A 12,858-nucleotide genomic window follows, 5' to 3' on the forward strand; every position below is an offset into this window, starting at 1 on the left:
TAACTAGTATACAAATATATCATTTTAAAGAGTTAGTTCATATACATTTCCACTTATCCCCAGTGGTATCCAGCCATGCAGAGACTTTTAATCTTATTTGCTTATTTGAATTATCTGCTTTTTAGATTTCTCTGATGCCACCTTAAGGATAATAGCATTTTGATTGTGGTGCTCAAAGCATTGCAAAACAGCTTTTTTGGAAACAATGCCCTGTTATTATGAATGAACGACTCTCATTAAAGTTAATCTTTTCCAAATAAATAAATAAATGAATAAAAATGTCAGCACAAACTGTTACACTCACTGTTTTGAGTTAACAGCAGGAGTTTGGAAGCAGGTATCTCCAAACCTTGATACAAAACAGCAAAAATATCTGCATGACCAGGCGCCACTCGGATTGCGTAATACAATGTTTGGATTGTTTTTGGGTTTTTTTGCTGTGTAATGTGAAGTTTTTAATCAGGAAAGTTTCTTACACCAGTCTAGAAGTGCTTTCAGAAGTTGTTGTTCTGATCTTTAAATGCCGGAAGCTATATTTTCTATAAGTTTCTTCACTCTACTTTTTTCTCTCCTATACTGTAAGTTGTTGAAGTGACATGGCAATTTGATTATCAAGTCAAATGAAGCAATTATGGTTTCCAAAAATAAGGACTTGAAATGGTGCAGAAATTATGAGTTAGACAGTGAGCTCCTGGAGCTGCTGACTCATGGCTGACAACACTTCAGCTTCAATTATATTATCATTAAAAAGGAAATTTGCCTCTGCAGATAGGGAAACACTGAATGCAAAACGGATTTGAACACAGGAGACATAAAACAGCAGAATGAGGGGCTGAAGTAACAATTCAAAGCAGTTTGGGAGTTTATGTTCTGATCATTTGCGTATCTCTCCTTCTCCCCCTCCTCAGGTCTCACTCCTCCCACCACCCCGCCTCACAAACCAGTGGAGGATGAGCTCTTCAAGCCAGCAGAGGGAGGAAAAGGTGGTGGAGGAGCAGGCGGTGGCGATGGTGGAGGCAGCGAGTGTGTCCACGCTGCCTCAAACACCAACACCAACACTGCCACCAAAGGCTCCTCCTGGCTCAGCCGCACCCACCACCAGCGGAAGCTTCCCGAGCAGACGGAGCTGTATGCCCAACTACGGCGCATGGGCCAGGCCGGTGACAGTGACACACACCGCAACTTCGGCGACCATGACTACTGCGTACTGAGCCTCGGCGAGAGTCGCAAGCGTAGCGCCGCTATGCTAGGCGCCATGTTGCAGGCGCAGGGAGGGAGCGACGGTGTTAGCAGCCCGCCACCCAAAGTAGCCGATGATCAGGTATCGGCGGATGAAAATGGGAAAGAGAACGGGGAGAGGCTGGTGATGTCAGACGTCGCCGAACCCAAGCAGCAGACAGCGACAATTTTGATCCCATCATTGCCGCTGTCCAACTGCCAGTTGGTGGCTGCCACACCACCAGTCTCAGAGGAAGAGGCGGAGCGTTCGTCAGCGTCTCGCTCACCCTCGCCCATCCTCCACCTGTGTCCCGACTCCCCCTCCAGCAAGACGGACTCCAGGTGAGACAGAAGAGACAGTCTAATCTCCTTGACCCACATCTTCACATATCTTCCTAACAATGTAGAGAAGGAAGTATCAGATAGATGCCCCCTTTGTTGTTTGGTTCAGTGTAAAAAAAAGAAAAAAAGAAAGCGAAATACGGATTAATGACTGATCTTTATCATGGCTATAACGCGGGATCTCTTAATAAAAAAGCCTCGAGACAAAGAGAAAAACAAGAATGTGGAAAAGGGAGGGAGACGAGAGAAGAACATAGTATGAGAATAAAAGGGGCCCAAGTGAGAAAGTCCAAATGAAGCATCCTTTCTGTATAATTGAAGGGATTTTACATGCAGGTATGACTCTTTAGCCCACCTGTTGTCCTCGGGTCAATTTTGTCCATGGATTAATTTTAATCCAGGAGGACAACAGGTGTCAACTTTAAAATTAGGTATAATTTTATTTAAATGAGGCCTACTGACCATCATTATAAAACTGAGTAAAATCTGTGGTAATAAGTTGTTGAACAAGTAAAGGATGGGTAATATCTTTTATAATATATAATATATATATATATATAATATAATACACATATAGTGTTTGTAATTTTACATTGTGTTATTAGCTATTATAAACACTACAGCAAAATCTCTGATGGACCTTGACAAATGTATACTGTCTCGGAACACATTTCGTTATATCGCCCAACCCTAATCACAAGGTGCCAAAATAACAAAGACCAGGTTTGAGGTTAAATGCTGATAAACTCTATTCCTAAAAGTGAATGACACAACAAACCATAAGTCAAAGCACTGTCTCCGCCCACCTGGCTGCATGTTGCGGCAAGAAAATTGAATTTTGCCCTATTTTTTCCCCTTTTGTTACATTGCAGTGACGCAGCTAATTAAGTGTGTACTGTATTGTTCTCTAAAAAATTCAACTGAAGTTCAGATTTTTTCTAGGTTCTTTTCTTTTTCTATGACTCTGGACTGTCTCAAATAGAATAAGGTCAGCAGTCATATCATTTCTGCCCACGAACGCTAATGATACAGAGGGAAGAGGAGAGGATGGTGAACAGAGCGTAGCACTACTGCAGTCGGAGGGAGAATGTCTCCCTTTTTTTGCCGCAGTTCACCTGTTTCCTCATGTCTGACATTTCAGTTTCACCTTGTGTCCGTCCTTATCTCACTTACCGTTCTTATCTCACCTCTCTCTCTCTCTCTCTCCCTTCCTCCCTTCCTTCCTCTCTCGCCCTCCTTTAGTGAGAACTCGGAGATCGGTCCTGACGACAAGCAGAGGAACAAAGCCAAGTCTGACGAGGTACAGAGAACATTCAAGCTCTACAATCTTTTTCATACTGCAGTATGATTGAATTAAAGAAACTTTTTTGAAGACCCAACCCCAACTTCCCTTAGCCCACCTATGGCCTTGGCTATAAAAACACACCTAGGACAAATTGATTATGCACCAAAACCTCCAAGGATGTCTTTGATACATCATTTTGGACATGCAAACACCCATACCTAACCTGATGAGGCATTCTGTATCTTCAGGTGTATATTGCAGCAAAATCAAACTAATAGACTGCATGTAAATGAACAGTGGGGCATCTGAAGTGTTGAGCCTCAGGATGCCGCCCTACACTCAGCCTGCCTGCTTCAGTTCCCACGTCAATCTGTATTCTGTATTGTCCTTTGTCCTGACTGTTGCCATGGTTTCCCTGTTGCTAGGACAACTGCCAGGTGTTTTACATCCACAACCTGCCAACCAGTGTGACCCAGAACATGCTGAGGAAACGCTTCCAGGTTTTCGGCAAAGCAGAGGACTGCAAAGTCATCATCTGCAATGAGTAAGTGTCCCCCATCTGGATTCCTCTGAAGAGAGGACATAGTGGAACTTTTTTTTTTTTTTTTTTAGATAGGCTGACTGAGGTTCAGTATGTGGAAGTTGCACAGGCAGTTTAAAATACAGCCAATATCTTCAGATGGAAGTATTGTAGTCCGATAATGTTTCAGTGTCATTAGTTTGTACAGGATTGAGTCATTTGTGGCTGAAATGAATTACTGGGATTGGCAAATGAAATGTGAATAGCAAGTCATCAGAAGTGTCTGTCTGTCTAATTCCCTCTAGAGTAACACGGCAACCTGTGGGAAACAGTATTTGTGAAATCTTTACTTTTTAAAACTATCATGGAAATGGTAACTATTTCCAATTCTGCAAACCAATGAGGCACCTAACCCTGACAGCAGTCCCAAAAACCCTTCTGTCTGGTTCCTCCAGGTGCTCTCCTTTCCATACACCGCAACAAGAAAAAATACTCTTTCTATTGCCCTTGACAAAGGCACTGGACTAATAACTGGAGTTGGCCCTGGGCTTTGCACTGTTGCTGGCCACTGCTTGTAAATAGTTAGGATGAGCACGATACAAAAAGGACAAATTTGCTCATGGGGACTAATTAAATATGAATGTAAAAAAGCCAATTTTTAATAAGGGTGTCCTTTTTCTGTTGTTGCAGACAAACCCAAACATTTAGAGTGTGAGGTGGATTTTGATGTTGAGATCATATTGGCTTTGTCCTAATTTGTCACTTATTTTTGCTCTTGTAAATACAAATCAGACATCAGTCCAGAGGCAGATCAAATAAGTGGCTTCATTTCTTCCATTGTGTCTGTGTATTGAACCAGTCCAATTATTCTATCACAAGGAATGCATATGATTGGTTTAGCATTCTCCATCTCTGCAGCGCTGATATCAGTGTATACCCTTTTTCTATCTCCACAAAAGCAAAGTGTCATTAAACTAATGCTTGTGACTGTTTTCTTGTCTGGTTACAGGGAGCGTTGCGGGGTGATAAAGATTCGCCAGGGGGGGGTTCAAAGACACTGGAGAGAACGGGAAACTGTTTTCCAGAATGGACCTGCGGGCCTAAGGAGGCTGACAAGGAAACGCTACATAGACCTTGGTAATGAACACACACACACTGACAAGGTTATAGGTGGCTCAAATATTAAATCAGTCTTACCCCTCATGAAAAATACAACAGGCTAGTCTCGCAGCCCCAAGCGGCAGCAAAAACTTTTTGTGCAAGTTTGCTTTTAGCCTGTTTTTGCACCTTGTACTAAAAACAGTCTGGTTTAAACTTCTCCTACAAGAGTATCACTACACTGTCAGAAAAACTGTACTTCTGGTTGACAAAGCCACTTTCTCTATAGGTTGATAGAGCTTGAGGATTGATCCATTGTGACTGCTAGTGGGTTGGGTAGTGCCTGCCACTGGTGGTAACTGGTTTTGTCTGTAACTAAAATTAGATTTGTAAAATGGTTTGCAATTGTGGCATCACAATTCATTGAACTTGACACTGTGGTTTGCCAAAGTGCCACAGGACTTTATTTCGGCTCCTGACTGGATTGACGCACAGTACATCTGAAGTTTTTAAGTTGCCTTGAGAAAGTTTGAGCAATGTTTCCACTCAAAGATTTGACTTAGACTGACACAACCTTTTTTCTTTTTAGATGAGGCAGGTCCGGGTCCTGTCAAGAGCAAGTACGATGCACTGGACTTTGACACTCTGCTGAAGGAGGCTCAGAAGTCCCTGCACCGCTGACAGCACAGCACCTCTGACTGGCCAGCCTTAGTAAACTGCAGCAACACCCCTCCGACAACACTGCTCTACCCTCAGACAGGCCTCTCAGTACCTCCATGCAAGGCAACCTCGCAAGATGTTTACATTTTTACCATTGGAATAAAGTAACGATAAGGACCTTGTTTTTTAAGTTTCTTTCACCGGAGGATACTGCTTAAAAACGAGGAAGCCACTGGGAGTCCGGAGGAGTTAAGAGACAATGGAGGAAATAGGACTTAACAGCAATGGTACAACAACTACAAACGATAGTGATACAGTTCTCTGCTGAACAACAATAACAACAAAAGCTGCTTCCTGTCTGTGTTGGTGACATCACTGCCCCGCCTTGGAAGAGCGGGCGTGAGAGACATCTGTAGCAAAATCCTTGCTATCCTTGCGTTGCGTTGGTCCTCGTGGTGTGTTTCTCTGCGTGTGCGTGTTCTTTGTTCCGTTTGTTTTGTAAAAAAAAAGAAGAAAAATAAAAGAACTTCCCTATTTCTGGTCACGGGTGGTGAACCATGCAAGCTGTGTTCACCATTAAGTTGTGTGGTTGTATAACCAGAAAAAAGAAAAAAAAAAAAAAACCTGCTTTGTTTTAGCGAAAAATTGTGGATGTTATAAATTTTAAAAATCTATTGTGTGTGTGTTATGGACAAAGAATATAACAAAAAACATTTAACGTAATCATTTGATGACTGATAAAGTTTACAAATCTAAAATGAAGAAGAAAAAAATCATGTTTTTTTCTTTTTTGTAATTGTAGTGCTTCCTTGATTTGATCTATGCACTGTAAGGAGGTAAATGTCTCCGCTGTCCTCCACTTTCCCCCCTCTCTAATCTGTAACTCTGCCATGCCGACTATTCTGGCTTCTGCTACTGGCTGCTGCAGGCTTCGTTTGGTAGGCGTGTTATACATAAAGACCTCGACTCGGATCTGGGAAAAACTTCACCCCAAAATAGTTTGAACTAAAAAAATGGTTATTGGAAAAGCACTTCTCTTGAATGTTGCACATACAAACTAGCTTTAAAATTAGCTAAAAGAAGATAACCGTTGACTTCCATTTATTCAGCTAGTCATCAAACTTTCTATTACGTGAGTTCACAAATTTTAGGCTAATGTTACAAAGGGTTTGGTTGCTAAGAAACGGGGTAAAATTAGGGTTGGAGTAACATAGGTTCAGTCTGTCCATTATGTTAGGAACTACTACCAAATCAGTTTTTCCCCTAAAATAAAAAAGTTAGCACCTACATTTTTAATCCTAGACAGATTTTTTTCCACATCCACTGGGGTCTTGATGTATATTTGATAGGGTCCCACTGAACATGTGTCCCATAAAGGCTGCAGCCTGATGACACCCCTCGAATGCCACACCCAATGCAATAGTTACTGTTTACATTTGGACCGCAGCAAGCAGGACTGAAATGGGGAAAAGCAGATGGTAGCCATTGGCACTTTTACACCATATACTTGGTTCATGAATGAACTCAACACATCCACAGTTTGTCATGACTATCCCAATCCAATCTTCTTTCATATACCAGTTACTACTTAGCAAAGAACTGTAAATATATATCTTAAAATATTTGAATCATCCAGAAGTCAGTTTTTTTACTTGGCATTATTGCTTGATGTTGGGCTTTGAAAAAAGGACAATTAGACCAATCTGCTCCCCGTAATCCAGTCATGCAACATTGCCATAGCTAGACGTAGGCAAATCTGTTGGTTCAAATGGAATGTATTCAAGAATCTGAATGTAATAATCATGTTTTCCCCATTTCTGCTTGCCCAAAGATTGTGGAGCTTTTTGGTGCTTTAAAAAAAAAAAGAAAAAAGAAGAAGGTAGACTTGTTTAGTCATCCAGCTGACTGCATGTGACCGATTCTGGCTTGGAGCGCAGTCCGGTTGGAGCCTAATTTAACGTTCCTGATGCAGCCAGTAGCACAACACCACCGTGAAAAGGGAGAGAGCCTCCATGCCTGCCAATCCTGTGGCACCAAATCGCCACCTACAACACAGCCAGGGAACGAGCGAGGGATGGGCTTGAAAGAAGCTTAAAAAGAGCAATCGGCCAAGAATCAAATTTCTTGTCTGGGAGGTACTGTATCAGCCGAGCATCTCTACCTCACATCTATCATCTCCGCTCTCCCTGTCTTTTTATTTCCTCTTTTTACTGGATGCTCTCCCCCTCCTCTTTTGTAAGTCCCGCACTCTTTGTCTTGTTTTTTCTGTCCAGTCCATCCTCACAAGAAAAACGACAGTCTAAAAAAATCACGTCTAAAATTCAAGCCGGCAAAAAACAACCTATAGCTACGCCATCTAGTGGCCGTAATAATTATAACCCAAGAAAATGATGCAGTTGACATCGATATAAAGTGACTTGATAAGATGATTTTGCCTTTATAAAGAGGAGGCATGTTGGAAACCATTGTTGGCTATTTAAAAAAACATAATGTTATGGTGTTAACTGTTACCATGACGACGAGGTAGTAGTAACTTTAACTCACACCATGTATCACGTGATAAATTTAACCCAAATCATAATCTTACTGGTTTTTGTGCCTAAACCTAACCACAGTACTGTCACATTATTAAACATCATTATTTTGTGACTATGATTCGTTACAGTTTTCGATAGTGGCAGATTACGGTTCTTCGGATCCGTAAGTGGCGGCTAAATGGCATAAACGTAACTATGGGTTATTTTTTGCTGGGTGAATTTAAGACCTATACTGTTGTTTAATTATGAGGATACACTGTTTTTATCAGAAACGTTGTGTGTGAGAGTTTTCCCCAACAGATGGTTGGTTATGAGTACTTTTGGGGGTTTGCGTTTGTTTTTTTTTTATACAATGACTCCTACCACAAAACCCCTTGTGAGGGGAATAATCTCTCTTTCTCTTCTCTCTCTTTCCTTCGCTTGCCTCATAACGGTTTTTAGCGTGTCCGTTTCTTAGAGTCTCGACAGTGTGTCCTTGTGTATCTGCGTGTTTTGTCTTTGTCTCGTGTTTGAGTCGGACACTGCTTACGCTTGCGGGTCGGTGAGGAAGGGTTGGGAGAGGTTGAACATTGACTTGGGTGGTGGGTTAGTCCTTGAGTGTGCTGGGAGGGGGGAAGATTTCCAGTCTTCTCCTCTCCTGCCCCTTGTTATCTTTTATTCAGGGACGTACCATACCTCCTGATTTCACTGCTTCACCTTTCCTTGCCTAGGAAAATGAAACGTAGCCCGACTAGCTCTATCTTTAACTCTATCGCTTCCTGTCTCTCTGTGGGTTCAAGGCCTTGTTTCCAGGTCTTCCCAAAACCCCCGGTAAACTCCCCCCACTTTTTAAAACACATAATCCCTCCTTTCCCAAAACTCTTCCTTGTCCTTTCCTCTATCTAATCAACTCCTTGGTAACACACAAAAAATTGAATGTTTACATCACTCGATTCTCCTTTGACTTTATTAGGAACGCACACTAAGTACAAACGCGCCTTATTCAGTGTTTAAAAAGGAAAAAAAAAAACAACAAAAAAAAAAAAAACACGGAAAGTGACCTAGAAGGACGACCTCCTCCAGGTTCACTGATGTCCAAAACTAACAAAAACAATTTAGTGCTATACATACTGATTGAGGAACAAGGTGTCGACATTCAAAAAAAAAATTTAAAAAAAAGAAATTTTAACAAACTAATCACGAAACAACTGAATGAGTATTTTGTGCTTAGTATGTATACTACTAAAAAGTGAGAGAATGTGCTGGTTTACATATTAAAAAAAGAAAATATATTATAATATATGAATATATAATGTGTATATAGCACTATGCCTCGTTGTAAACATAAAATGTATTGTGTGTTTTTTTGTTCTTTTTTTTTTTAGTTTTTTTTTTTTAAAGGTGGCGGGTCACAGTCGATTGCTAATCAGACAGGAGAAGGTCAGGTCGGTTTTGTTCCAGTGAGTTAATGTTTGTTCAGTACAGGGAGGAAATGAAGGGAAAAATTACATTGAAATGACTTCACACAAAGTCCAACACTGTTGTAAAAGACAGATATCCCTTTAGACTATCACACTAGAAAGTTCTATTTCTTTGCCGTTTATGAAATGACTAAATATTTTTTGATGATTTTTTTTTTTCTGTTTTCTTGAAAAAGCAATTTGAGATGCAATACATAATAATAATCTTTTAAGACAGCCTTTCCAGAAAAACTGAGGTAATAATGTATAGTGTATGGTTGGTTGTTGAACCAGAACACGGGCAATCTTTGAGCTGCAGATTCAATAGGCTACTGTACTGTATGTAGACTGCTGTTAAAACACAAAAAAAAATCATAAAAACAAACTACAGGAAGAATGTGGTCAGTTGTGTCGTAAACACATAACATGTATACAAAATAAATTGTACTAATATACTCTTGCACAAGTAACGTCCCAAGTAGTGAAATACCTTCACAATAATTTCCTCTAATTGAAAGGAAGCTGTTGTAACTCTATTATTACCACATGTTGATGGTGCACAGGTTTGGTCAAATCTGAGTCGCATTGGACACTTACTTGTATTACAGTAACCGCTAATAGCTAAACATGTATGACTCTGGTAAAGGAATGTGGGAAGGAGGAAAAGGAAAAAAAGAAAAAAAGAAAGGAAGTTGTCAATGGTTTGACCCCGTTAAATAATTTCTGAACTAATAGATACAAATGTAGACACTGTAGAAATTTCAACCACTTGCACTTCTACGTCATCTTCATGCCAAAAGAGAATCATTAGGATAGGATGGAGTTGTGTTTGCAAGATTTTGCAGCCCTAAAAACAGGATGCAAAAACAAAAACAGCATGAAGGCAGCGTGATTGGACAAAAAACATTGTATATTATATGTGAAGAGTATGCTGCCCTAAAATGCTAATTATGTACTGCTTGTACAAAAAAGCAGCAGATGTGACCAGAGACAGGAAGTAGTTTTACACTGAAATAGTGAAAGATAAAGTACAAAATTGAGGACAGGAAAGGAAAAATTCTGGTTGTTTTTCTTACTGACGATGAAAATGTTTTAGATTGGGCAAAGCCATTTCTTGTCCAGCTTGACTCTGAATCCTGTTTTGACATACTGTATATAATCCCTAATTCAGAAGCTTATTTGAGGAAGTCTTATGAGACTGTGGAGCATGTGGTAGGATTTCTACAGTGCCTGCAGCTGTGCCTATGAGGGTGCCTCAATTGTTCCAGAGGTTAATTACATCAGAACACCCCCATTTTTCATCATGGCAAGCCTTAACAATCAATCGGGGGGGACAACGAAGCTACCACTAGCTTTTACTATTACCGTTTCAACTCCTTTCCAATCCAATGTGGTTTATTATTAAATAATTACTGACGTAATTAAAACTTTTTTCAATAGCCATATTATAAAAAAGTATATACATATATATGAATATATATTTGTGTGTTTGTGTAGATATCTAGATGATTATATACTTTCTTATAGAAAACTTTGATGTTGACCATTTTCTTCAGTGTTTTGAGAACACGTTGACACATTTCAACATTAATAATACTGCTGTCCGCTTGGTCTAGGTCCTAGGTCGAAGGACAACAAATCCAAATAAATAAAAAAAAAAAGTTTAAAAAAAAAAAACCTTCCAAAGGGAATTACCCTGGCCTGAATGCAATACCTTTCTTCCCACTCTTCATTTCAGAAAAAAATGGAAAATGGCAAGAAAACCCTAAAACTTGATAGGCAGGTTGACCAAAAAAAAAAATACACAAAAACATCAACAATAAAAATCGTGGCTCGTGAAAAAAAGTGACGTTTTTGACAGCTACGTCAGATTCAGTTTTCTAGATGTCATGTTTCAGATGCCATGGCCCACTTCTTTGTTCTTTTGTCACTTACCATTTCTTGAGTTGAGAAAAACAATGTATCTGTCAGCTAGTTACACCATCAAATTAGCCCCTACCAGGACAGGAGTGCTTGCAATACGGGCTTGATTCTGGCCTCAGATTCCTCACCTTTGTGTTTGATCTGTAAATGGTTTTTTTTCCACAGTAAACAACTCTGAAAAATATGTGTCACATTTCAACATTTGTACAATACACAGAAACTAATGGGTATACTATCGAGCTTGATGGCAACAGTGATGTCAAATAGGCACTTAGTAGGGACTGCAAACTGTCAAAATCTGCTAAATGTGAGTGTTTTTTTTTTTTTGGTGGAAGAAAATATTTTGACATAAAGGGCATACATTGTTTTTGTTGTTTTTCATTACTATTGATTTATTGTATTGTCTATTTACATCTAATGACTATCAAATTCACATGATTTTTTTTTCTTTTTTTAATGTAGTTTTTGGTAAAAACAAAAAAGGTAAATACTGCTAGTGAGATTTTATATTTTTACATATGTTGGTTTTATTTTGCGTTTCTTTTTTATTTATGCGCCACTTAGTTTGGATGTCTTTAAATGGTGTTTTTTTTTTCTTTTTTTCTTTTCTTCTCCGTTTTGTGTGATTTCATATGTCTTGAGAATGTGGAGACAAAAGGCATTTCAGTATTTTTGAATTGTTAAAATCTAGTTTCATAGAAGCGGAAGTATCTGATGTTATAAATTATATTTTAATTCATGTAAATAGTTTAAAACAGAAGACTATGGCTTCCTTTTAAACTGAATACATTTCTCTTCAGAGATTGTTTACATTATGAAACTGTAGAGATGTGCTCCTCATATACTGTATAAAGTACATTATATTCATTGATTTGCCTCCAAAAAATAAAATCCTAATGAACAGCTTTCTTTGAGTGAATGTCGTGATTTCTGAACAAGGAAAAATAAATTACATTAAAAAAACAGATTATTTTGAAGGTTGTAACCTCTGATTTCTTATATTATTCCAGCTGAACTTATTTATGACTTTACAAATCACATTTCCTGGCAACTATGATTTAATTTTGTCTGTTTTATATACTGGATTTTTTTTAACATTCACACATAGGTTTAATCTCAATGACACTTTCCTGGATAAAAGGTTGGATTACTAAAGGAGGGAAGGAAGGAAAGGAGGGAGGAAAGAAGGAAAGGATGGAGGAAGGTGGGAAGAAAGGGGGATGGAGGAAGTAAAAACGGAAGGAAGGAAGGGAGGAAAGAAGAATAAGGGAGGACGACACAAGGGTTAACCTTCTCTGTTATGATTTCCTTTCAACAGGTTTTGGTGCTAGAAGCAGAAAGCAAGACTCATATTAACAAAATCTATACTGTTGAAACCTTGAAACCTTCCAAGTGGGTTGACATCTCTTCTGTGTTACTCCCACACTACAACATCAACTTTTACTTTTGGCCTCACAAGATTTTTTTCTTTATTTATTTTCTTTCTCTGTTGTGGATAAAAACAGTGCAGACACACCACCGAGTTAAAAACCAGTGCTAAAGTTTAAATGCTGGCAAGAATTCAACTTAGCTTTTATCACTTTTCTGTTCCTTCAGCTACATCGCACATCACAACATTTCACTCATGTCAACTTCTGTCTGGAAAGTCTCATGGGTGGTGAGTTATTAAAGTCCAGAATATTAGGTTTTTTAAAGGTCAGAAACTACTTGTGATTGACCATCAAAACTTCATATATATACGGTATAGCCTGATTTACATATCAAAGAGCTGCTAGTTAGATGACATGATAGTCCACAGGTGCTTGTGTTATTCAGTCCACTCCTCATTTTGCTTTC

General features: G+C 39.2%; 1 protein-coding gene across 1 annotated transcript in view; it reads left to right on the forward strand.

Annotated features, from left to right (window-relative positions):
• ppargc1b (peroxisome proliferator-activated receptor gamma, coactivator 1 beta) overlaps nt 1-11,921 on the forward strand; it is a 105,966-nt gene extending 94,045 nt beyond the window's left edge. The window contains exons 8-12 of the mRNA XM_053324340.1: nt 909-1,560; nt 2,803-2,860; nt 3,271-3,389; nt 4,375-4,502; nt 5,053-11,921. Coding sequence (XP_053180315.1) covers nt 909-1,560; nt 2,803-2,860; nt 3,271-3,389; nt 4,375-4,502; nt 5,053-5,144 — 1,049 coding nt within the window. The 3' untranslated portion in view covers nt 5,145-11,921. The remainder of the gene's footprint in view (nt 1-908; nt 1,561-2,802; nt 2,861-3,270; nt 3,390-4,374; nt 4,503-5,052) is intronic.
• The last annotated feature ends 937 nt before the right edge of the window (nt 11,922-12,858 follow it).

Source organism: Scomber japonicus, chromosome 8 (genome assembly GCF_027409825.1).
Source record: "Scomber japonicus isolate fScoJap1 chromosome 8, fScoJap1.pri, whole genome shotgun sequence".
Classification (NCBI taxonomy): domain Eukaryota; kingdom Metazoa; phylum Chordata; class Actinopteri; order Scombriformes; family Scombridae; genus Scomber; species Scomber japonicus.